A 26,780-nucleotide genomic window follows, 5' to 3' on the forward strand; every position below is an offset into this window, starting at 1 on the left:
ACGAGGTGTTGGGAGGTTTGGAGGGGTGTTTCTTCTTCACTCTGCCCAGCATCTTCACAGGATTGCTTCCAACCCCGTGGCAAAGCTAGTTGGCCATTTCTTACATCAGATGGTTCCAGAGGAGGCACCTCCTTAACTAAGATGCCAAACCTGAGCTCAGGTTTTCCTGATACAATTGAAAATTGTTCCATATTGTCATCTCCTTCATGGATAATGGAAACGCCTTATCCTATCAAGTATTTGTTGAAAAACCAATTCGCGTAGCAGTGATACCCATTTCTATGGCCTCTTCTGACCTACAGAAAATATTAGTAAGCATGCCAAGAAAAATAGCTCCAGAGGGGAAGAGGTTGGAAATGGATTATGGTGAAATACATCAGGAATTGCTACGCTAAGTAGGCTCTTTATTGCATAATCCCTTGAGATGTACTGTGGCGCCTGACAAGAAGGGCACACGTGAACATTTCTCATGCCTGTTTCACCACAGGACATTTTTGCCCCTGAACACCTAGTGTATCTTCTAGCATTCGAGGAAATGAAGTTTGGGGAATCCTTAATCGTTTGGTAGAAGCTAGAAGGGCTCATGCAAATTCATAGTTATGGGATTTGTTGATGTTTATTAGCATCGCTTTGCAGCCAGTAGTGGAACATGTATTTTCTGCTGCCTTTATTTCTTGATGAGATAGAAAAAGTCAAGTGGAAAATGGGAGGGACCCTGGGCCAGGAATATGCACATGAGGAGTGTCCTAGGCGCCATGGTTTGTGCTCACCACTGAGGAGCCCTAATCAAATGCCTTGAAAAGCAATGGCTAAACAAACAAGCAAACAAAAAACAGAATTCTGAAAAGCCTGTAAGTATGTGGAAGTCTGTACTAAGGAATCTCTATCTTCTTTTCAGTACTTGGGAAAGCCTAATTGATGCTTTCAACTCTATGTGGAAGTGATGGGTGAAAGACAGGAAGGGGGAAATAGAATATACATGGAAAGTCTTCACCAGAAGAGACTAGCCTTTTGGAAATGCACTAAACTCCAAAATAGAGGGCATTTAAAAAAAAATACAAATAAGCAAAATTTCCATTATCTCCAGAAGGAAGAAGCAAATGAGAAAAATCAAATTGCTTTCTTTTTAAAAAAGGAATGTCCCAGAGCTTGTGCCGTGGCCTCTAAGTAGCTGGACAATTTTGCTCATCCTTGTGGGTTCCGTAGAGGCAGAGGCTTCGTTGACGTTCAGTGTGGCGAGTCCCTGGACAGACCTAGTCACGCACTAGTAAATGTTATCAGCCTTTAAAATTCATTCTTGCCACAGTGGTTTGTCCCGTGGAATGCTGAAATACGGGGGATATAGCTAGCCATCATGTTCCCACATGTGAGGGAAAAAGCCCTGTGAAATGTCAGGTGGTACCAAAGTAAGAGGCCAGGTTTACTGAAATATGCAAAACTTTGGCCAAGACTATACCAGATGTATTTAACTGCTTCCTGAAATCTTTTTTTGAGCTGAGACAAGGAAAAAGTAAGTAACATTCTCAAATAGACTTATACAAGTATATAAAGGTATGAGATATTTGAGATAAAGCTTCTCCTTCTCTGATTACACATCCTTTTAGATGTGGTTATTAAAAATCAGTTTCCATATTTGATATATACTGCATATCAAATAAGTGTGTGTGTGTGTATGTGTGTGTGTGTGTGTGTGTGCGCGCGCGCGTGCATCGTATATATTGAAAACTAAGGTATATATGCCTCTGGCCAGAGGAAAAACTGGGTCACAATAGAAAAATTATCCAAAAGATATGAGGACAGGCCTTGGTTCTCTAATCCCAAGCCTGTTTTCCCTTGGTTGAATAATTTTGGTGAACCATCCCAGGTGTACAGTTACCACCCTCTGCACTGATCTATGACTCTAACTGCAGAATGAGAGCCTGCTGACACATGGAAAAATTATACATCCTGGAGGTATCTAATGTATTATTCAGAATTGCCAGGAAGGAAGCACCTGTTTCCGATAACCTGCTAACATAACCCTTGTCCCAGGCATTTAGCCATTTTGTAATCTTTTTGTACCATGTGATTTAAACTGAACAAGCCTTATTTATACTTTGTGGGTTTTTGTTGCCATTTGGTCAAGATCACTATTATATTGTATTGTTATTGAATTCTATCATGTTGTATATTGTAAAAAAAATCATAAGGTATATGTAACTGCAAATAAGACATCTCATTTAAACTTAAATAATAAGGCAGAATTTCAGGATCTGGGGACATACGCTAGAATTCTAGAATTGGTTTTTGGAGATAGATTTAAGTAATGGTATTTAACATTTTTCAAACTGAGATATTTCTTGCAAAGTCATCTTTTATAGAAAAATTGAAAGCCCATCTCCATATCAGGCAGTGGGGAATAGTTTGGTAGATAAACTCAGCGGAACATTAGCCACTCACTAAAAATAATTTTCAGAACTATACAGATAAAATTTTAAGGAAACCATGTAAAATATGTATTTATATAGAAAAATACATAAGAATATACTAAAATGAAAGTTTGGTTAAGATGGAAGGATTATGGACCATTTCATTCTTTAATATCTTGCTTTATTGGCTTTATATTTGGTTTTAAGTGATTAAAAAATTATCTATTATTCCTATTTGAAGGACTACCAGTTACCCTTCAAAAATGCCATATACTCTCATCAGGCCCCCAACTGACTGTAAATCATTAAAGACAAACAAGTATTTGTTTCCTAACAAGCCAACCCTGTGGGTCATCCACTGCAGTGTACCAGTGGGAAGCCGACGCAAAGTGTATGCAATGTGGGAATGTACTAGGAGGCTTCCTGATAGGTCTTCTCCAGGGAAGGGCGGGAGAGCTCAGTGCGCACAATTTAAGTTTCATTTTCCCCCATAACAGTGTGGACAAGCGGAAGGAGAAAACATTTGGGAGACAGTTACAAATGGAACTAAAAGTCCTGAGCCACGCGACGAGTTTCACACCATGGCAAGTAGGGCATCCAGGCTTCATCTGCCTCCATGTGACCCTATCAAGTCACAGCACCTCCTTTGCAGTATTCTTGAAAAGAGAAAGTCAGGCCTTCGAGTTAAATGATACCCAGGAAACGTGGAGATTCAGAATGTGGGACATTTTATAGGACTCCTAATCTGTCTCTCCCCAACAACTCTATGCATTATGAAAAATAAATAGGAGGAACTATTCTATATTAAAATAGATTTCAGAGACATAGTGCAGACTTTGTCTCTTGATTCAAACAAACTAATTGTAAATACTCGTAGGGAAATACCAGCATGAGCCATGTATTATTTATCATCATAAGGAATTACTGCCAATTTTGTTGGATACAGTACGGGTATAGTTGGTTCTGAAAGAAAATGCCCTTCTTTTGTGGCAAAAAAGAGAGATGGCAAAAAAGAAATAATTAGGAGTGACATATAGTATCTGGAATTTGCCTTCAAATATTTCAGCAGAGAGAAGAAAGAAAAAAAGGAAGGCTAGATAAAGGAAATGTTGGCAGACTGTTTATAATTGTTGGGTCTTCACCATCAGTACATAGGGGATTGTTTTACTTTTCTGCCCACTTTATGTGTATTTGAAAATTTTTATAATTAGGAGTTAAATAGGTACATACATTCCTAGAATATTAATTTCCAAAAAATAATTCTCTGGGTTTTTTCCTAAGCGTGATTTAAGGGCTAATTTGTCCACATTCCCCATTATGAGGCAAAGAATTCTTAGGGACATGGGTGATAACTAGAATCAAACCTTTTCATAGACCACCGGTAGGAGAATAAATTGATGCAACTTCTGTGGGGGGCAATTTGGCAATAACTCCCACGAAGGACAAATGCCCTTACACATCATTCTAACTTCTAGGAATGTATCCTGTAGACATATGCAAAGGTCTCCTGTGAGAGATGATCAGGGAAGTTCACTGCAACACTGTTTATAATATCAAGGAACTGGAAGTAATCGAATAGTCTATCACTAAGGAACTGGTTAAAGGTATTACAGCCACTCAGAAAATAGAATATTTAAGCGGCCCTTAAAAGTAATGTAGTAGGTCTACATTGCTGATGTGGAAGCATTTCCAAGAAATTAAAAAATTAAAAAATAGGTGGAGAAAACTATGGACCCATTTGGAGTTTTAAAATATATAAGGATGCAAGAAATGGGTAACAGTAGTTACCTTCTGGCTGTAAATTTGGCATGAGAGGAGATTTTTACTTTTCATTTTATATAATTGAATATTTGTCATGTCATTATAAAAGAGAAAAAAAATTTTTTAACTGAGAAATGTTATCTTGTGAATGTAATTAGTCAGGTGATTCTGCTAGGGGGAAATTGATAAACATATAATTTTTAAATTCTGTAAATTGTATACTGTTTGAAGGTAACAAAAATATTCCTTCTATGGTATTGGTAAATTATGCAAAATTATATGAAATTCTCTTTGAAAGTACTTGGATCTCTTCAAATGATGTTATATAAAAGATGGAATTTTATTGTTTTTAAATGCAAATTATAACTGCAAAACCACCAGAGAAATATTTCAGTTTATCTACCAAGGAACAAAATTAGCTTTAAATATGCATTAGCCTTCTGTGTAAAAATCAGACTTAGGGCTAGTGGCATCTACTATGCTTCAAGCACTTTTGACATTCATCTCACTGAATTCTCAAAGTACTCCTGCAGAGTGGGTGGTGTCAGTTCTAATTATCAGATGAAGAAACTGAGGCTGGGGATATTATCAACTTACTCAAGGTCACAGGAGTAAATAGTGAGGAACCCAAAGCAATTTACTTAGCTCGCTCTACCACTCCGTCTTCTTAATTTGGGGAAAACATCAAAGGAAAATAAGAGAAAATCACCTAGCCTTTGATCCTTTTCTGTTTATTTTTCTATAACTAGATGTGCTCTCTGAACTTGTCATGTCCTAGGAGAAAATACTTAGAAGGCATAATGGGGGTCCAGGATTCTGAATAGTATATTAGCTGAATTTTCTTGGATGTTTTCAGTAAAACAGAATTAACAGCTCAGTGTTCTCCCCCCCCCCCCCCCCCCCAGATATTGTGGATGCTTTATCAGATCCAAAGAAGTTTCTTTCAATTACGGAAAAGAGGGCAGACCAAATGAGAGCTATGGGCATTGAAACCGTAAGTAGTGATAGTCAATTAAAGACAGCCAAGTAGAAGTTTAGTTGTCAAACAGTGACGCTCAAGTAATAAATTAATACAACAAGTTCAAAGAAGGTTTTTGAAACTGAACTTATCAATTCAACAAAATAGTTTCAAAGGTCAATGACAGTAGCATATTAAATAAAATATGGCCACCATCTGAAAAAAACCACTTAATCACCGTGGTTTAATGCACATCTGGGGACCCTTCCCCCACTAGGAATGAAATGAAAAGCATCCATGATGCTATTAAGAATGTTTAAAATACATGATGTTTTTGTGATATACTCAAATACCAGCAAGCCCAATTCAATAACTGAGTGAAATTGACAGTTATGGTTATTTCTTTAGTTTTTACCAGTCTTGCATCCAGCCTTCTCCCATTTCAGTACACACTGGTGTTGTTTGTTTCTTTGTATGTAAAGCTCCTTTTACCATACTCCTCATTTTGGAGTGGAAGCAGCAATCTCTCCAGTAGCTAGAAAAAGAGAAGGTGCGGACCAGGCCCGGTGGCTCAGGCAGTTAGAGCTCCATGCTCCTAACTCCGAAGGCTGCCGGTTCAATTCCCACATGGGCCAGTGGGCTCTCAACCAGAAAGTTGCCAGTTCAATTCCTTGAGTCCCGCAAGGGATGGTGGGCTCTGCCCCCTGGAACTAAGATTGAACACGGCCCCTTGAGCTGAGCTGCCGCTGAGCTCCCTGATGGCTCAGTTGGTTGGAGCGTGTCCTCTCAACCACAAGGTTGCCGGTTCAACTCCCGTAAGGGATGGTGGGCTGCGCCCCTGCAACTAGCAACAGCAACTGGACCTGGAGCTGAGCTGCGCCCTCCACAACTAAGACTGAAAGGACAACAACTTGACTTGGAAAAAAAGTCCTGGAAGTACACACTCTTCCCCAATAAAATCCTGTTCCCCTTCCCCAATAAAATCTTAAAAAAAAAAAAAAAAAAAAAAAAAAGGTGCATCCTACTTGTGAAGGAATTGCATCTTCTTTCCTTGGCTTCGTCTTATGCTTCAAGCCTGAGGAAATCATATAACATTCCCTCCTGCCAGGCAAAGATGTGTTAAGAGAGTTGAAGGAGAGAAGTTGAGTGGTACAGATTCAGTAAAACAGAGAATGTGCAAGACAGTTGAACTTGAGGTAGCATTCATTTGGGTTAATATAAAACATTTCTGTTCCAGAGTGACATAGCCGATGTGCCCAGTGACACTTCTAAGAATGACAAAAAAGGAAAGGCCAACACTGCCAAAGCAAATGTGACCCCACAGAGCAGCTCTGAGCTGAGACCAACTACCACGGCCGCGCTGGGATCTGGTATGGAAGCCAAGAAAGGTAAAGGAGGGTTGTTTTAGCTCCTTCTCTACTCTGGCAATTTTAGAATCTTTGTAAAGAGTCTTTTATGAAGGTATTTAGAATTGTTAATTTGCAATTTTCATTGCCCCATAAAACTGAAGATCAGCCTGTTTTCTTATGGCTTGGACAAACTGCATAATTTCCCTATATTTCACAGGGAGTCGGGATTTGGGTTTTTTCTGCTAGATTCCTGCACCCTAGTAGATACAATATCCATAGTTTTAGAAAATGTTTAAATTTGGTGTCATTTTTGGAAAGAACTTCACACATGGTAAACTTCACTAACTCCTCCCTACTCTCTCCCGGAAACCAACACAGAACTTATCTGGACAGGCAGTGAGTGGGCTCATGAACCAACAGAATCATTACTGTTCAGACATTTCTAGATCTCTTATTGACAGTTTCCCCCCACTAATACATATTTAGGATCCATAGCAATTCATTTGTAAAATTATAGGATGGGCAGTTGAAGGCCAACTTTATGCAGTTACTTATGGATTAAACAAAAGATCATAAAAGGTGTCATCACAAAGAATTATGTGTCCCGTGTGCTAATATTCAGCTGGCATGTCGAGGGACAACTGTACCAGTTATTCAAAGTTGGCTTCCATGCGTATTGGGCAGGAATCCTTTCTGATTGGATGGGGCCCATCCCGTACTGGTAATTAAACATTTCACATGTGCTCCTTGTCCATGAATCACTTACTAAACTCACTCTTTTTACTTCAATTAGAATTTCTTTTTTTTCCAACTGATGTTTTACTAAATATATATATTTCCCATTTATATATGAATTCACTGTCTTTGGTGTAAGGAAATCAAGTTGTTTGTATACTTAAATACATATAGTATACTTAACCGTGCAGTTTAAGGTAAGAAACCACAAGTTTTCCTAAACCAAAGCAACCTAATAGTTAATATAGCAGGAAAGTGTGCTCGGAGCTTCATGAAACAAATTAGAAAATGAGACTGCACAAAAGTAGCCCAAATTGTACTTTGCCTGAAGCTGTTTTTCTATTCTTCCCGGGACAGAACATGAAGCAAGGTAATGATGCAGGCTTTGGGCGTTCCGTACCAGCACTGGTCGTTGTTACCATTAGTCACTCAGACAGCGCTAGACAGTGGAAAGTGGAAGAGCTTCTGTTTAGTTAAAGTTCTTGTATCACACCTACTTAGTAAAAAGACACTTGTAATCATAATGACTTAAGTGGCCTGAAAAACATTGCAGTGTGACCAGCTTACAGAAGACAAAGTGACTCTCGTTCTAGAAGGGAACATGTTTGCATTTGGAAGTGCCTCACCCCTGGTTCCAAACAAGGCTGCATTTGAAGGAGCCAAGCAGCTCTCACTTCCACTCCAGTCTCCTTAATAGACACCCTGAGAAAGAGAGTCTACGTGCTGTTTCACTTTGGCTTTTTATGCAGGAGACTGGGAAGCCTCCTCTAAGCGACAGTACTAGCTTCTATAATAAATGCCTTCACACCGTCAGGGCCCTTACGTGGTCAGAGCAGTAAGATAGGGCAGGCTCCCACACAACGGCCAGCCCAAGAAGTGGTCATTGAGGGCTGACCCTCAGAAACAGAAGGGGAGAGGGCATCCCTTCCCACAAAGATCCCAGAGAAAACTTATGGATGAGATCCCAACTGAGCTGGGCATTGAAACATAGGTCTGACTCAAACAGGAAGAGAAGGTGAAGGACCCAAGAGAACGCAGCCTAGGAAGAAGCAGCATAGGAAGCAACCTAGACGTAGGAAAATGGGGCAGGGCGAATGCTGATGGGTAGTGGTGAGTAGTTCACTTATCCTGGTCTGGACAGGGTTCTAGGATCACCTGGAAAAGGCAATGGAGAATGACAATCAAAGGTATATTTTAAGATTAATATAGTCTTGGTAGAAGAACCAATTGAAAGGGGGAGATAGATGCTAAGAGCCAGTTAAGAATTATGATAGTCATGCTGCTATTATAACACTTACCATGTTAAATGTTTATATTATATTTATATAATGTGATAACAACCAGAGAAAGGGGTTATTGTAGGCAAGACAACACCTCCTTCATCAGTGTGTCTTTGGAACCATGCCTAGTAAAGATCTAACAGTCTCTTTTCTTAAGAAGTAAATGGCTGATTAATGAATGACCCATACTAGTAGCAAGGGGAGTCTGGATTAAGTGGAAAGTAGTTAGGGTGAAAGAAAGAAGGGAAGGGAGAATAGAAATAAGTTGGTAAAACTTATTGGACCTTAGGGAGGATGAAGCTCAGCAATAATTCAGAGACTTTAAGGACAGTTCACAAATAGACGATGCTATTGAGAGTAGAGAAGTGAAGAGGCAGAACTGCTTTTGGTGAGATGTTGCCAGTCCTGGATATCATCAAGTTCAAGGTGTTAATGATACACCTGGGTAGAAACATGTGACAGCAGAGCTATGATAGGTCTAGAGGATGGAGGAGGGAGGGAGGGGAGGGAAGGAGGGAATAAGAACGAGAATGAGAATGCTTGGAAAGGGAGAATGAATAGAAAAGCAGAGATCTATGTTATAGGAAGAATGAGTTTTGAGAAGGTTTATAGATAGTCCAGAGAAGTTAAGACTGCAAAACTAATGCTGAATTAGACATACTTTGATGGTGAAGGTGGAAATCAGGTTAGAAAAATTTGATGTTTTAAGACATAAAATGGTCGTTATGGAGGACAGTAGCATGCTGGTACGAACCAATGAAAAGAAAGAGAAGGAAAATGCACAGAGGGCTGTATATTAAAACAAGCCGCTGAGGAAGAGCTGACCAAGCCATGACCAGAAAAACCACCCAGATAACCTCATGAGCAATAATTCTCATCCAACCCACCAGTCAACCTCAAATGCATGAGCAAGACACGCAGAGATCAGCCAAACCAGCTCAGACCAACCAACCCAATGAAACATGACCTCAGTAAATGATGGTTGTTTTAAGCCACTAAAACTTGAGGTCATGTGCTAACTGGTACACCTTCCATCAGAGTTTTTTCCTTCCACCCTGAAACTTCTCTTCCCTCATCCTTCTTCTTGGCTTGGACAGACTATCTCTCTTCCCTCCTTATGCAGCAGGACCTCTCCCTTTCCTTTAATTCAGCTCTTCCTCAGAGGCTTGTTTCAATACATGGCCCTCTTGTGCATTTTCCTTCTCATTCTTTTCATTGGTTCCTGCCAGCATGCGACTGTCCTCCATAATGACCATTTTATGTCTTAAAACATCAAATTTTTCTAACCTGATTTCCACCCAAGATAAGGCAACACTGCTGATCTTAGCTGTACTCACTCACGTTTGGGGTTCAGTGAGCTTTAGGTTGATCTAAGTGATGTTGGCAGGACAAGTGTGCTCTCGCCCATGTGGACTCCTCTTCCGTCAGGCTAGCCTGGGCTTGTTTGCATGGCAGTGGCAAGGTTCTAAGATGGAGAAAGGGAGTGTGGAAGGCCCATTGAGTCCTAGGCTTAGAAGTGACACAAAGTCCTTTCTACTACATTTCTTTCAACAAGCAAGCCACATTCAAGGGTTGGGGAAACACACGCCATATCTTGATAGGAGGAACTCCAAAGTCACTTGGCAGTAGGTATGGAAACAGGGAAAGTAAAGAATTTGGGCCATTTTTTCAATCAGTCTACCACATTGATCGTAATATCCAGGTTAATACTCAAGTAGGGGTGATACTAGAGGAGAGAGAGAAGCTAGAAAAGGAAAAGGTTAAAGAAGCAAGGAACAGATAAGGGTAAGAGGATGTGCAGTGGATGTGAGGGAGTGAGTAAAGTTGACTGTATGTCATTGTGGGCAGAAAGAGGCACCTTGAAGTGACAGGTCTTGGAGGAGGGACAGTTTCAGTGTTAACACACCACTTATAGCTGTCAGCAGGAGGTGAGGTAAAACGGAGAAGGTTTCTACAATGGAAGGCATCGTAGAAATGAGAAGGAAAGTAAGGAAATGGGTCTTCTCATGGGTATTGAATCTCTCCGGTGGAGGCTTGGGAATGCTTCCGTAAGAAAGCCATGAGCCAGACGCTGGAGTTCATGGGGCAGGTTAATGTACAACCTAGAAGGACACATGTGGAGGTAGCAGGCTCAGCAGAACCTCATCTAAGTGAGGGGCCTGTCCTTTTGCCTGGTAGCTTTTAGGGGAATGCTATAGAAGTGCAGGAGGGAAATGTCTAGGTGTTCTCCCACTCCTCTCTAGGAATCGGGGGACTGGTTGTGTGGAGAGTGGGGAAATAAACTACTCCAGTGGCCTTTGTGGGAAGAGATGTCATTTGAGAAGGCAAGCTTCCATTTTCTCTCTATAGAACTGTCTTCATTTGGGTCACCCTGAAGCAGACCCTGAGATAAGGTTTCAAGTGCAAGTAATTTATTGGGGTTGGGGGTATACAGTGGACACAGACAGGTGGGTGTATGGAGAAGTGACACAAGGAAGAGAAGATAGCCAATGATTGGAGTGTTTTCAAGCTTGTTACCACTGAGGCACCTGGAGCTCAATGGCCCTGGAAATACACCCCAGCTTCTTCATCTGCCCTGTCCTGCTTCTCTTACCCCCTTAGGGATTTCTCCAGAAAGCATTCCCTCAATAAATTATGTGCACACGAATCCCCGTCTCAGGCTCTGCTTGTAGGAAACACAACCTAAGACAATAAGCATTTCAGTTAAGTGTCTATTTAATTGTTTTGTAATAAGAAATGCATATGTTTCTATTCCTAACATCACATGTAACGTTTTCAGATGAGATTTCAAAACTGAATTTTCAATTATCATATATTCTAATTTTTAATATACACAATGTGTAATCTTTTTTTTTAAGGTATTGAACTTATCCCTCAGGTGAGGATAGAAGATTTAAAGCAGATGAAGGTAAAACTGCTTGGTCATTTTCCAAGCACTCTTGTATTACTCATATTGGTGAAACCAGTATATTTTTGTTTCTCACCAAGTATAATCATTGTGGCTACAAAAAAAACCATATTTTGGGTCCTCTTTGTTTCTTCCACAGGCTTACTTGAAGCATTTAAAGAAACAACAGAAGGAGCTAAATTCTTTAAAGAAGAAACATGCAAAGGTAGAGTGTTTTGTGTGTGCATGCATATTTTGTGTGTAGCTTTGTTTTCCTGTTTGGATTTTTTCTTTCTTTTAGATCTTTAATGAAAACCTAAAGCTACTATTTTGTGTTATGGACCAGTGAATTCTTCACCAACAAAAGGAGAACCTGCTTCCAGACAACTGGACAGCAGTACCTGTATTTTAACTGGTTAGAAATAAAATTAAAGCATAGAATCCCTTTGGGATCTGTTGTCACTGATTTATAATCTGCATTTCTAACACCTACTATTTCAAAAGCATAACAAAGGTTCACCTATTTAAAAATTGTTTCATAATATGATTTATCTACACATGTGGCATAAAGACCTTTGAAGACCAGCTCACAATCTTAGCCTCTAGGTACTGAAATTCCCTGGGTCATTGGCAGACAGTATGTCACATACAGTGCGTGGAGGGAGAAGCTGACAAGTTCTAAACCTCTCACCCACGGCCCCTAGAGACAGAGCTCTTCTCACTTTTCCCCAATTATATAAACTCTGCTCCATGACCTACTTCTGAAATAGTTATTTTTTCCCTCTTACCCATAAGAAGAGGTCTTCTGACAGAGATTGGGAGAAATTATGCGAGCTGAAGAGAGCAGCAGGCAGTGGCCTCAGGAATTTTAGGGTGGGTTGAAAAACCTCACAGCACTCGGACACCGTCCTGCTCTCCAGCCTCAGCTCACAGAGAAAGGCGGAAGACAGAAGACCTCTTTCCTTCCTAAGATGCCTCACTACATGGCTGCTTCCACTGGCAGGACAATGTGTGTCCTCTTCCATTAAGGACAGTGAAAGCAAGAGAAACTTCATTTCTTAAAAGGACCTCTGAGTTCTTTTAAACTAATCCTGCATTCCCATTTCTTTATGTCTGACCCAAGCCTCAAACCACGGCATGTCCTACAGAGCTGGACTTTAGTGATGGATCTCTGAATCACTCCACATATTAAGATGCAAAGAGCATGGCCTGGAACGATGTCATTTCTTTAACAGTGTGCACTCCTTTGAGAAATTCAGCCTAATCTTGCCTAATAATAATAGTCCCTATATTATTGAACTGATGGCTTAATGGATTTGCTGATATTGAGGTCATTTCAAAGACTGTTTGCTCCTAAATTTCATGAACAATTCCAATCAGTGGCATTCTTTTCATTGTCCACAGGGAAAACTTTGTACAGGTTTTTTAAGTGTGCGACTATGGGAGAGAGAGCTATTTAAACTAGTGGTTTTAATTTTGCTGGTCATTGGCAATGACCTAGAATATGGAAAGGAAACAGGAAAGGAGAGAGAAAAGGAAATAAGAGAGTATACCTAAATGACTTTAATTATTAGGAATAGAGTTGGTATCCATATGACAAGGCATCATTCAGCAGATATTTCCTTCCATTTAAACTGGATCTCTGTCATTGAGACGGGCATTTCAATGGCCTTTGGGCTACTTGGAAACTTAAAATGTTTGGCCTCATCCTCATTTAATATTTCCTTGAGGCATGACCAGGAAATATGGTGACTGATAATAATAATAATAATGATGATAATGATGATAATAATAATAATGGCTGCTAGAATTTTTTCATGCTCAGTACTTTCCAGATGCTATGTTCAGCACTTTATAGTTATTATCTCGGTAATATTTGCTACCCTATAAGGTAAATTCTATTTAAGTCCCCATTTTGCATGTGAGGAAATAAAGGATTAGGAAGGTTATGCAACTGAATTAAGGTGCCAGAGTTAGAGAGCAGCAGAGCCAGTATTTGAGCCCAAATCATCTGAGCCTAGCACTGCATTATTCTGTGTAGAATATTAGAGGCTTCAATAGGGAAGCCAGTTCCCCTCGTTGTATGAAATGCAGTGGCAGCCCGTGGAATTCTGTGAACATCTCCATCTAGTTTGAACAATGTCAACATACGGGTTACTTACAGTTACTAAGAAAGAATGACCCTCAATTCTTTGCAACTTGACCCACATAATACTGAGCAGAATGGTCTGCTGATTTCCTTGTCTAAACCTTTGAGTCCAAACTGACTCAGGTCAATTAACAGGCCTATCTGCTTAATCAAAAAAGTGTCTAAGATGGTGTCCTAGCCTGGGCTTCTATAACAAATAGAACAGGTGGCTAAAAAAGCAAACATTAAATTGTCTCAGTTCTGGAGGCTGCAAGTCCAAGATCAAGGTGCAGCAGATTCAGGGTCTGATGAGAGACCCTCTTCCTTGTTTGCAGGTGACCTCCACCTGCTGTGTCCTCTCCTGTCTCTTCTTAAAAGGGCACTAATCCCATTCACAAGGGCTCCACCCTTATGACCTAAACACCTCCCATCACATTGAGGATTAGGACTTCAGCATAAGAACTGGGGAGCAGGGACACAAACATCCAGTCCATAGCAGATAAAAAATTCTTTTTCTGTGAGACAGTTTAGAGGTGGCCCCACATTATAAGAGAAGCAAAACCTAAAAGATGTTAAGTCTCCCTAAATCCTACCTAAATTTGCATGGACTTTTATAACAGTTCAGTGGGCATTTTTTGGAGGAAGCTTTCAAAATTCCTTAGGCCAACTAACAGAGCTAAATTCCCACAGTAAAGTATTCAGACCTTGACTGCTGCTTTTCAGAAGCATTTCTGAGGAGGGCCATACATTTCACAACTTGTTTTTCATACCTTTGTGTACTGCAGAAGTTCAAGTTACAAGTGTGTGATTACAAGTTTCTGAACGAATTCCTTCTTCCACGTTAAATACACAGGGGGCCCACTTTTATTGAGCTCGATCTGGCAGTATAATTTATTAACCCTATAATCTTTTCTATAATCTTTTTACATAAAACTACTACTACTAACATCTATTTAATGCCACTTTTATGCTTTTCAATTGTCCGATGTGGTCCAATCCTTAGAGGAAAAAATTTTAAACCCAAAGCTGGGTAAACCCAAAGTTGGGAACGTGTTAGATGCTTGTAGTGACCAAGCAGGAAGGAAGTTGGCCAGAAAACAGGGAGCACGCATTCCTGTCCAAAGGGCAAGGCAGCCCCAGCTCCCACTATTGGTGCCTCATGAGTCTATGGGCTTCATTCTTGAAAGAAGAATAATGAAATCTGAAATCTTTTATGAATTTCTTAGTATTTCAATATTGGCCACTGATTCAATCTTTCTTGAAACACCACGTAGGCCCCAAAACACAAAACTTCATCTGCAGATTGGCTATGAATCCTTCGTGGGCCACCAATTTGCAATGTCACTATTAGATGAGTCAAATGAAATGCCTGAGAAACTGACTAAACTTTGGCACTTCAGTAAAGCTACTAATGGTAAATTTGCACTTTGCTGTCAAGCAATTTAGCTGATAAGACCAAGACTTCTGTTAAATTCATCAGTTATAATGCATGGCAAGACCACAACAATAGACCTCGAATTCTGCCACCCACAGAGGCAGTTTATTGGTAATTTCAGAGGAATGTGCTCAGCAAACTTGAATTACTCAGATTTTTCAGCATCATCTGTGGTGTGGTAATTCACACCCACAGTCACATCAGTCACAAGAATGAACTGCAGCAGAAGTTTTTCCCACAGGAAGCTGAATTTACTCTTAAACTTCTATAAGAAACATTCAAATTCAGCTCAACGCTGTATATGTATTCCCCCAAAATGTCCCGGTTAAGATTGACTTTTAAGTGAACACATTTAATTTAAGTATTCTTGACATCAATGAATGAAAAATGTATAGCTCTTCTATAGTGTCTCATGATTTAATTAAGGACAAAGAGAATACAATCAATGATTTTTTTCTTTGATTTTTTTTTTTTTTTGCGTTAAAATGGGCTTAAAGATCATTTCCTGGCTCCTCTGTTTTACACAACAGGAAGTGGAGGCTTGACCCCTGTCACATGATGATCAGTAATTTGGATCCCTGTTCCGTTGTGAAAGGAGAAGGGGTGTCTGAGAACTAGATTATACTAGAACACTTTAGTAATCACTCCCTACCACACATGGATACAGTTTTGAGCACAGAGAGAAATACAGAGATAATTTTTCAAGACCAGCTTTCTTGTAATTCGTATTAACTGTAATCATTTTAATTCAATATGCTTCTAATTTTTCAGATTATTTCTACATACACTAGGTGACTTGCAGTTCATAACCAACCCATGAATTAGGTTAGGCAAGTGGATCTTGTGCAGTTTTCTCATTATTGACTGAGCTGGGACCAGGATCCAATTCTTCTTGCTACGTGCTAATTTTTTATTCATGAAACAAATATTTATTGGGCATCTGTTTATAACAAACTTTGTGCCTCATACAAAGAAGGATTGTCCTGCACTTGTAGAGCATATCTTATAAAGAAGTCCATCATAAACATCTTTATGGTACAAACAGCCTCATTCCTCATATCTAATTGGCTTACTAGGTTCACAAGAATCTATCCATAAGAAATACCGTGTTTCCCCGAAAATAAGACCTAGCCAGACCATCCGCTCTAATGTGTATTTTGGAGTGAAAATTAATATAAGACCCCATCTTATTTTACTATTTTACTATATACTATTTTACTTATTTTACTATTTTACTATAAGACGGGGTCTTATATAATATAATGCAATGTAATGTAATGCCCGGTCTTATTTTACTATAATATAAGAGCAGGTCTTATATAAGACCAGGATTTATATTAATTTTTTCTCCAAAAGATGCATTAGAGCTGATGGTCTGACTAGGTCTTATTTTTTGGGAAGCACAGTAGTCTGTCAGCTTACTTCTAAGCCTCAAAGCCTTTCCTTTTCCTGTGCTGCACTATCGTATTTAAAGAAATAATCTTCACCTTCCTTTCAATGATATTTGCAAGAGACATATGTTTTAATCTAGATTTGTATAGAGCCCCTTATTTGTTTGCCCAGGAAAATTAACACATGTGTTAAGCAGACAGGATGACGTCTAAATCCAGAAAGTAGATTGGTAGAAGGGCATTTTAGCAGAGATTTTTTTGTTTTGTTTTAGTTTTTTTCCTAAGACAGTGCGAGAGTCATTAACTCTGTTCAAATAATGATATGTCAAGTGCTCATCTGTTTCCTGGGACAGTAGATTAAGCTTGGAGGAAAGGTTTGATTAAATTATTCTGGTTGCGGTCTCTTATTCCAAATCACTCTCTGAGTATTATCATGGAGATTGAATAATATAAATAGGTTCAGGCGTCACTATTTTGAATAAGGTGCAACATGCATGTATAATATGATTTATAGTATACTTACTTTTAATCCTAACAATCCTGTGACCGAGGTATCACTACTCCAATGATAAAAATGAATAGACTGAGAGGGTAAGTAACTTGTCCCAGAAGTTGAGACTGAAGAACCCATTTCCTTAACCCAATGCCATGTTGCAGAAACCCTGGCTGAAATGTGTTTATAACACAACAGTGTGCAGATAGCTAGATTTATGAGGTGTTCCAACCACAAACTAAACAATATGCTGTTACATAGAATTCCCTGACCCCAAATCCACAGAAAGATAATTTCCCTTTTGGCCACCCTCCCCAATTGTCCCCATTGTGAATTCCTGTTCTGAGAACCTTCCCATCCAGCGCCATTCTCTCCACAAGTTCTCCCAAAAGTATTTATCCACCAGGCAAGAATGCTGGGACCTTGTGCACCAATGCATTTGTGAAAAATATGTGCATAAACAAATTGTAGATCAAGTCCTTTGTTCATTAACTAACAGTTCTGGGAAATTGCAGAAATCTTGGTAAAGTTAAAAATACTTTCCTCATTTATATTTTATGAAATGTTTTAAAGACTTTTATGAATTAGGGTTGCTTAAAGTTGGGAATACCTTAGGAAGAAAATTAATTTTTAAAAAAATTGATCACTTTAAAATAAATAAGCAAAAAGAACTATGATTGTAAGGATACTATAAAACCTAAAAAAAAAAATCTGTCCATTCCAGTCTTAAATATACCATTTCATTTCTCTAAGTTTCTCAAGAGTAAGATCAAGTTTCATTTCGAGTCGGATATTACTGATTGTATTGATTTCCTCTATGAGAGACTGAGCAGCTAAGGAAATCTGACTGTGGGTAAATTATCAGGAGGAAAGATCTTTTTATGGAGAAATACTTCTTTTCAAAGTGTGCCCTATTTCAGTGATTGAATGAAGCAGGTAAGAAATAGTTTAAAGATCTATAAAACTGAAGACCAGAGCTCCTAAACACTGTCATCCTCGTGAATGCATCTAGATAAGGAGACCAGTGAAAATACCAAGTGACAAGGATTCAAAATCAGCTGACAGTGACAACCACATTGGTAATTCTCATTTTGTAGTGATAATGTTCAAGACCTTCCAAAAGGTGCTAGGTATTTAAAAGCCATGTCACATGATGAATAGTTATAGTCAGCATATAAAAAAGGAAATTTGGCCGCTGAAATGGTCAATATTATCATATTAACTTTGTGTGGGGACAGATGGTTACTGGACTTATTGTGATCATTTTGTACGGTATATAAATGTCAAATCAATATGTTGTCCACTGAAATTAATATACTTTTGTATGTCAACTATATTTTAGTAAATAGTCATTTAAAAAAGGAACTATGACAGCTAAATTTGGGGACCAATGTGTGTAAGGGGCAGGAGACTAATTGTCTCAGACAGCAAAACAAAGACAGATGCGTAGAAATTCTATGGTTGCTACGTGCGGAAAACGGGATTTTGGGGTGATTTGTGTTGCCCAGTGGTGGGCAGGGCTGTCTTTTGAGGTGGGCATGTTCATTAGGCTGAGGCTGGACGTTTCCTTTCTGGGGATACAAGCGACTCTTATGTTGCGTGGGAGATGGAAAGTCTTTCCAGTTCTCAGACTCAGTCACTTCCTGATTTCCAAACCAACACTGGAAAAGCTGGTGAAAATTATGGCAGCCACGCTGAGAGTCCAACTCAATACTGCAAATTCTTTTCATTTAGGAGCACAGTGCCATGCAGAAGTTACATTGTACACAAGTTGACAAAATCGTGGCTCAGTATGACAAAGAGAAGTCGACGCATGAGAAAATCCTAGAGAAGGCAATGAAGAAGAAGGGGTAATACTGTTTGTTTCCTTCTGGAGGCTCTTTCCTTCTTCTTCTTTTTTTTTTTTTTTTGTTATATAAACTTTAATCATCACAACATTTTATATTTTGTCTTTTCCCACAATTCAGCTGCCTGTTTAGGCCAAGGAAGAACTTAGTCTTGACTCCGTTTTCATCATTAAAAATTATTCCTGGAAAATAAGTAACTCATTCAACTGAAGGGAATGATTAAAGTAGAAAAGAGGAGACTTACTCAAGTTCTGCAGCTTTTGGTTAATGACAGAATAGCTATGTTTCATGTGTTTTCCACTCAAGTAGCTTCAAGATGAATGAGGGAAGAAGGAAAGACAAGCTTAAGTTGGGAAAATTCAAAATTGCAGAAATCATTTTGCATAGCCAGAAAATAAATAATAAGGTTGATATCCTCAACAAAAGAAATGCAATCTTGATTTTTAATATTTCAAGAATTTTTCGCTTGGGCCAACAGACTGTTGAATAAAACCTTTCATTGCATTTACTGGGAAAGATTTTTGTCTAGAATTAAGCCCGGGGAATGTTTCTGTAATGCTGCAAGCTCACTGAATAATAGACAAGAGAGGAAACATATTCAGTGCCAGCCATCGAGAAGTAATAGATTTGATGAGAGACCCAGCATTTTTTTAGAATAATGCTGTTCTCAGAGACACTCTCAATGAATAATATAATGAAGCATTCGGAGTTAGGCCATAAAAATCAGAGCACATATGCTGAAGACAGAAACTCAGAATCTGTTCTGGTTTCAGCAATGATATGGATATTCCAAAAGGAAAAAATAATCACGGAAATAAGCAGTAATGGTTGCTGGGCAATTTCCTATATATTTCCTACTCACAATAGAATAAGAAGCGCAAATTACCCTATGATGCCAAGAAATGCTATTTTTCTCCCTTACTGGCATGTGTCAAAGACAAAAATCTGGCGTTACAACCAAAACGGAAGAATTAAAAATTCACTTTAATGCGGAGGACCTCTTTTCCAGTTTTTATCGCAAATAATATTTCATTGAATAAATAAAAAATAGCTTGAAGAAAAGCAATAACCAAAATGGAAACTCTGAAAACACACCCTTGACAATGAAATAATTGTTAGGTCTGAAGTGTCTCTTTATGTAGTGGTTGAATTGAGGAATCATGATACAGAATTTTGTAAGGTATGCATCTATTACTAGAAAAACTGATGTTGCCAAATGAGCCATAGCATCCCATGTCTGATGAACAAATTGTCTCTTCATCAGAAAACTTTGTAGCAAAGGCCCATGGGAATGGGAGCATATCTAACTTCTGGCACACATTTGCGATTTTTCATTTTTCAGGGGAAGTAATTGTCTTGAAATGAAAAAAGAAACAGAAATTAAAATTCAGACATTGACATCAGATCACAAATCTAAGGTAAGAAAACGCCTACTTTTGCAGCAGCAACTTGCACAGTATACTTGGTAATTTTTTCAAAACAGTACCTAGTATAAATCAAATAACATTAGCCTGGGGCTCCTATGGGAAGTGAAGGGGTCCAGGCCGCAGACTCACTGGCTTTGGGAAGAGCCATTTCATGGAACATCTTTTCCTTCATCTGTAGAAATATAACAGTATTGCTAAACAAATATGATAAAAATGTTTGTTGTTTGCTTCAGAAACATCAAGTGAGATAATAAGTGAATATACTAAAAGGAAACATTGTATAAAATACGCTTTCCTATAGAGGTAACATTAAACATATGTCGGAAAACCACCCAACTAGGGGTTGAGTACTCTTTGATACTCCACTGTAACTTTGCTGCAGAAGTTTGTGATAAGAAAAAAATCGAGAGTTGGTATTCTAGGACAGGAGCCTAACTACTTGTATTTTCCCAAAGACACAAGAAAAGAGGAGTTTGGGAGACCCTAATTAACTTTGTGGACATTTAGAGAAGTGGATGCTAAGTTCCAGTCAAGAACATAAATAATTCTTCCAGCGATAATAGTTATAAAAGAAAAAAGAACTCTTAAAGAAAACCCCCAACTAGAGCTCATGGTCAAACCAGCCAGCCTCCATATGATGACATGCAATTCTGTCATTCAGCCCCGTGACCCTGCTGAATACATGGGCCAGCCACACTAGTCAAGTTGAAGTTCTCCTTGCTATAGACCATGTCCTATAGACCAGGAAGTCTATAGGAGCAGTAAGCCATGTGTCTTTGAGAGTTGATCTCCATTTTCTCTTTCTTCTTAACTAGAATGTTTGAGAATTAATACCTGTGCAACATGCCTTGATTTTTAGATGCTTTGCATAAATAGGGAAGTAGAAACCTTGGCTACTGTATCAGTTAGCTTTTACTGCATAAGCCAGGCCAAAATGTAGTGGCTTAAGACAACTACCATTTATTAGCTCACAATTCAGTGGATCTGAAATTTGAGCTGTATGCAAGTAGGTGGTTCTTCTGCTAATTTTGGCTAGGCTCACTGGTGTGTCTACAGTCAGCTGGGATTGATAGCGTCACTCTGCTGGTTAGCTGGTGGCTGATTGCTTTTTCCTACATCAGCTCTCATCCTCTAGCAGGCTAATACACAGGCTCAGACACAGGGTAGCCTCAGGATTCCAGATAGAGCAAAGGACAAATACTTTTGAAGCTTCTACTTGCATCACATTTGCTACTGTCTCATGACTAAAGCAAGTCACAAGGTCAGCCAGATTCAAGGAGGTGAGGAAAAAGACTCTAGCTCTTGATGAAAGGAGGTATAAAACCACATTGCAAAGAGCATGGCTACAGGGAATGGAAGACATTTCACCCCAGTGTCTGTTACGGTTGACACAGTAAGTCATGATCCAGGAATAAGAGAACCCACCTCTCTATTCAGACCTGAGGCCTGATGGAAATGAAGCTGGAAAGCATGAGGTAATGAAGAAAATTCTGATGGCATTTGTAAAGGAAACCAAGGCCCAGACAAACTGGAGTTCGCAAGACAGGCAGTGAACTAACAGGTCATGGTTAAATATTAGAGCCGAAGTGATTGACTTATTTTAATAAGTTATGACTTCTCAATTCCCATTGATTAGTACATATTTTTTGCAGGTCATAGGTGTCTACTGATCCATTAAGTAAATTGGTGGGAGGGATCTAAAATACAGGAATAATATTATGCTTGTAGTTCATACCTGAAATATAAGAATTCCAAGTGGCACCATCCCCTTTTTCCTACATAGGTCAAAGAGATTGTGGCACAGCATACAAAGGAATGGTCAGAAATGATCAACACCCACAGTGCTGAGGAGCAAGAAATCCGGGACCTGCACCTTAGCCAGCAGTGCGAGCTGCTGAGAAAGCTCCTGATCAATGCCCACGAACAGCAAACCCAGCAGCTGAAATTGTCCCACGACAGGTAGGAGAGTTAGCCATCTACAAGATGAAATCCTAATTTTTTAAAAACACGAATTTTGCATGTGTCTATGAGTGAAATCAACTTGATATATTATAGTGAGCTGTTATGTATATCATATCATATGTTGGTATGAGCAAGGTGAACTATAAGAAATGGACTCTGCCATCAAAGTGCTTACAGGTGTTGTCAAGATATGAACACTCACATGAAAAATTAAGTTAAATTACAAGTAGCATGTGATACATTTGGAAAAGTGTCAGGACAAAGGTTAGAGCTACAACTGGCTTGCGAAAAATGTCCTGGAGTGTCTTAAGAAAAGAAAACACAGGAGATAAAGACCAACCTTTTCTCTGGGCAGAAGAGCATTTATGTCAATTATATATTTTTATTACAGCTTTGTGCAGCTTGCTTGCTTCTCCCTCAGAGCCTGTTATATGCCATAGTTATGGTCTATTGATACACACAAAAGAGTAGAAAATAGAAGCATTATATAAATAAATCAAACAAAACTTTTAAAATGCCAAACTGCATAAATTATCTAGTTGCATTCCCAAGTTCCCAACCTTATTTTGGAGGGATAGATACAGCCATTAGAACATGAAGTGTTTTTTGCCACAGTTTCCAGTTCTCTTTAAAGGAAACTAAATAAGATGTACCGTGCTAAATTTCCTGTAGCTTAATGTTCTATACCCTATCCATTTTAAAGTATGGTTGACCCTTAAACAACACAGGTTTGAACTACACACATCGCCTTATATATGGATTTTTTTCAATAAATACATACAGTACTGTAACTGTATTTTATTTTCCTTATTATTTTCTCAACATTTTCTTTCCTCTAGCTTACTTTACTGTAAGGATACAGTATACAATACATATAACATGCAAACTATGTATTAACTGACTATTTTATGAGTAAGGCTTCCAGTCAGTAGCAGGCTATTAGTAGTTAAGTTTCAGGGAAGTCAAAAGGTATACACAGATTTTCAATTACACAGGGGGTCAGTACCTTAATTTTCATGTTGTTCAGTTTCAACTGTATTCTATTTTGTTGTATGGGATTAGAAGTTGTCTTTTTTACTTGGTTTGCTCAAGATGGCAGAGTAGGTAAAGGCTGTGCTTACCTCCTCCTGTGACCACATTAAAATTACAACTAAATTATAGAACAGTCAACCTGGAGAACCATCTGAAGATGAGCTGAACAGAAGTCCTATAATTAAATATATAAAGAAGAAGCCATGTTAAGACTTGGGGGTCCAGCCACCATTGTCCCTGTATTGAGACCTTCTCTCATGCCAAATCTGAATCTGCTTTGGCCTGGTGAGCTCTGCTGCCTCCACCCTGGTGATTCCCTGGGACCCCCACCCCACCCAACTCGCTCACTGCCAGAGGCACTTTCAACAGTGTGCACCCAACCCCATCCTGTGCTGCAGTCTTTCTTGGACAACTCTCAGTTGGCAGCTGGCCTCGGTGTGCTCTGAGTCTTTTGCTAAATAGCCCCAGGCTTAGCACTGGCTCCAAACCTGATCAGCATTAACCTGGTGAAAACCACTTGCTCCACTATGGTGACTTCCTGAGACCCTGCCTCCCCTAAATTATACACTGCAAGAGCCTCTTCCAGTGGCTGAACCTTATGGGCAACGGGCACGTGGCAGCAGGCCTCAGAGTATGCTGGACCTTTTGCTGATTTTCCCCAGGCCAAGTACTGGTGCCAGCCTGCATAGGCTCACAGTGTGGCCCCTTCCACGCATCTCCAAATCCAGCACAGACAGCAACCAACTTTGGATTGCTTCATAGCTCCTACCAGGTAGGCCCGGGCTGGTCACAGGCAGTGGCTGACCTTGGTCTGCATAGGAGCCCTTCCCAAGAGGTGCCAGAACCAACACACCTGGAGGCCAGCTTCAAACCACAACAGAGCACCACTCATCCAATTAGCCCCACAAGCAGCACACCCAAAGGGGTGGTTGGTAGGCATTAGAGCCCACTGGGGTGAATCCCACTCTTTGGGGTCAGACCCCACAGGGCATTTCCTATGCTGTGGGCATGGCCAACCCTTACAGCCAATAAGCCTGAGAGTCAAGTCCCCCCACTGATGTGCCAACAGCAATCAAGGCTCAACTACAGTTGTACACACACAGGAGTATACACACAACCCACACAAGGGACATTCCTGGAGCACTCGGCTTAGATGATCAAGGAGACTGTGCCACTGAGCCCTATAGGGCATCTACTACATAAGCCCACCAGGCCAAGACTAAGAGATGTACCAATTCTACCTAATACGTAGAAACAACCTAGAGAGGCAGCCAACATGAGGAGACAAAGAAACATGTCCAAAATGAAAAACGAGAAAATGCCAGAAAAAAACATAAACAAAATGGAGGCAAGCAATCTACTAGATACAGATTCAAAACAGTGGTTGTAAGGATGCTCAAGGAACTTAGTGAGAACTTCAACAGAGAGATAGTAAGCATAAAAAAGGACATAAAAAAGAACTAGTCAGAAATGAAGAATACAATAACCGAAATGAAAAATACACTAGAAAGAATCAGTAGCAGATTAGATGGAGCACAGGATTTAATCAGTGATTTGGAAGATAAGGTGGCAGAAAACACCCAATCAGAACAGCAAAAAGAAAAAACAATAATAAAAATCAAGATAATTTAAGGGGCCCCTGGGACAACATCAAGTGTAACAACATTCATATGGTAGGGGTACCAGAAGGAGAGAGAGCAAGGGATTGAGAACGTATTTGAAGAAATAATGACAAAAAAACTTCCCTAACTTGGCAAAGGAAATAGACATACAATCTCAGGAATCGCAAAGTTCCAAATAACATGGACCCAAAGAGGCCCACACCAAGACACATTATAATTAAAATACCAAAGGTTAAAGACAAAAAGAATCTTAAAATCAGCAAGAGAAACGAAGTTAGTTACCTACAAGGGAGCTCCCATTAGAATGTCAGCTGATTTCTCAACAGAAACTTTGCATGCCAAAGCGATTGGCAACAAACAAAAAAGCTGGCATAGCAATAGGTAACATCAGACAAAATAGGCTTTAAAACAAAAGCTATAATAAGAGACAAAGAACTTCATAATGATAAAAGGATCAATCCAACAAGAAGATATAATCCCCATAAACATTTATGGACCTAGCATAGATGCACCTGAATATATAAAGAAGATATTGACAGACATAAAGGAAGAGACTGACAGTCCTAGTATGTGACTTTAACACCCCACTGACATCAATGGATAGATCTTCCAAAATCAACAAGGAAACAGTGGCTTTAAATAACACACTAGACTAGATTTAGTTGATACTTGTAAACGTTTCACCCCAAAGCAGTATAATGTACATTCTTTTCAAGTACACATGGAACATTTTCTAAGATAGACCACGTTAGGCCACAAAACAACTCTCAATAAATTTAAGAAGATTGAAATCATATCAAGTGTCTCTGACCACAATGGTATGAAACTAGAAATCAGTTACAAGAAGAAAACTGAAAAACTAAAATTATGGAGGCTGAATAATATGCTAGTAAACAATGAATTGCTTAACAATGAGATCAAGAAAGATATCAGAAGATACCTTGAGATAAATAAAAATGAAAACACAATGACCCCAAATCTGTGAGGTGTGATCAAAAATTACGGTGAATGCTTAAATTAAAAAATGATTACAATAAAAAACACATTGCCATTAATCCTCCTCAAAATACTCCCCCTCACTTCAAACACATTTATCCCATCATCCTTGCCACTTTCTGAATAAGTTCTGGAAGTCCTCTTTCTTGAGTGTCTTTAGTTGCGCTGCCGAGGCTGCCTCGATGTTCTGAATCGATTCAAAACATTTACCTTTCATGGTTATTTTGACTTTGGGGAAGAGTCAGAAGTCACACGGTGTGAGATCCAGTGAATAAGGTGGATGAGGACACATCGTAGTGTTTTTATTGGACAGAAATTGCCATTTACCAGAAGTGATGTGTAACATAGAGTGTTGTCATGATGGAGGATGATTATGGAACACTTTAAAACGCACCTTCTCTCAACTGTAGCTCACACCCAACTGACTGCACCCAACAAATTGAAACTTGTCACACACTGTTACTAAAGTTTGGTGTGCCACCTCCCATATTGATGGCACTTAGCAGATTTTTTTTGATCACACTTCATATGTGACACAGTGAAAGCAATCCTAAGAAGGAAATTCATAGCAATATAGGCCTACCTCAAGAAATAAGAAAAATTTCAAACAATCCAACTTTTCGCTTAAAGGAACTAGAAAAAGAACAATAAACAAAACCCAGAGTAGAAGGAAGGAAATAGTAAAGAGCAGAGTGGAAATAAAATAGTGTCTAAAAAAAAAAAGATACCAAGAGCTGGTTCTTTGAAAAGATAAACAAAATTGATAAACCTTTAGCCAGACTCATCAATAAAAAAAAAGAGAGAGAACCCAAATAAATAGATTCAAAAATGAAAAGGAGAAGTGACAACTGACACCACAGAAATACAAAAAAAAAAAAAAAAAAAAAAAAATTAAGAAAATACCACAAACTATTATATGCCAATAAATTAGACGATCTGGAAGAAAGGGACAAATTCCCAGAAACATAGGATCTTCCAAGACTGAATCAGAAACAGAAAATCTGAACCAACCAATTACTACTAATGAAATCAAATCAGTAATCAAACCCCCAACAAGCAAAACTCCTGG

At 39.1% G+C, this 26,780-nt stretch overlaps 1 protein-coding gene across 9 annotated transcripts in view; it reads left to right on the forward strand.

The window, feature by feature from the left end:
- PLCB4 (phospholipase C beta 4) overlaps nt 1–26,780 on the forward strand; it is a 400,724-nt gene that overhangs the window by 357,635 nt on the left and 16,309 nt on the right. For all 9 annotated transcript variants that reach the window (XM_074318158.2, XM_074318162.2, XM_074318160.2 and 6 more), the window contains 7 exons: nt 5,075–5,163; nt 6,365–6,515; nt 11,350–11,399; nt 11,539–11,604; nt 18,560–18,675; nt 20,015–20,090; nt 21,883–22,058. In XM_074318158.2, the coding sequence (XP_074174259.2) occupies nt 5,075–5,163; nt 6,365–6,515; nt 11,350–11,399; nt 11,539–11,604; nt 18,560–18,675; nt 20,015–20,090; nt 21,883–22,058 (724 nt within the window). The remainder of the gene's footprint in view (nt 1–5,074; nt 5,164–6,364; nt 6,516–11,349; nt 11,400–11,538; nt 11,605–18,559; nt 18,676–20,014; nt 20,091–21,882; nt 22,059–26,780) is intronic.

This window comes from Rhinolophus sinicus, chromosome 13, assembly GCF_057876585.1.
Source record: "Rhinolophus sinicus isolate RSI-liver-muscle chromosome 13, RSI-T2T, whole genome shotgun sequence".
Lineage (NCBI taxonomy): Eukaryota > Metazoa > Chordata > Mammalia > Chiroptera > Rhinolophidae > Rhinolophus > Rhinolophus sinicus.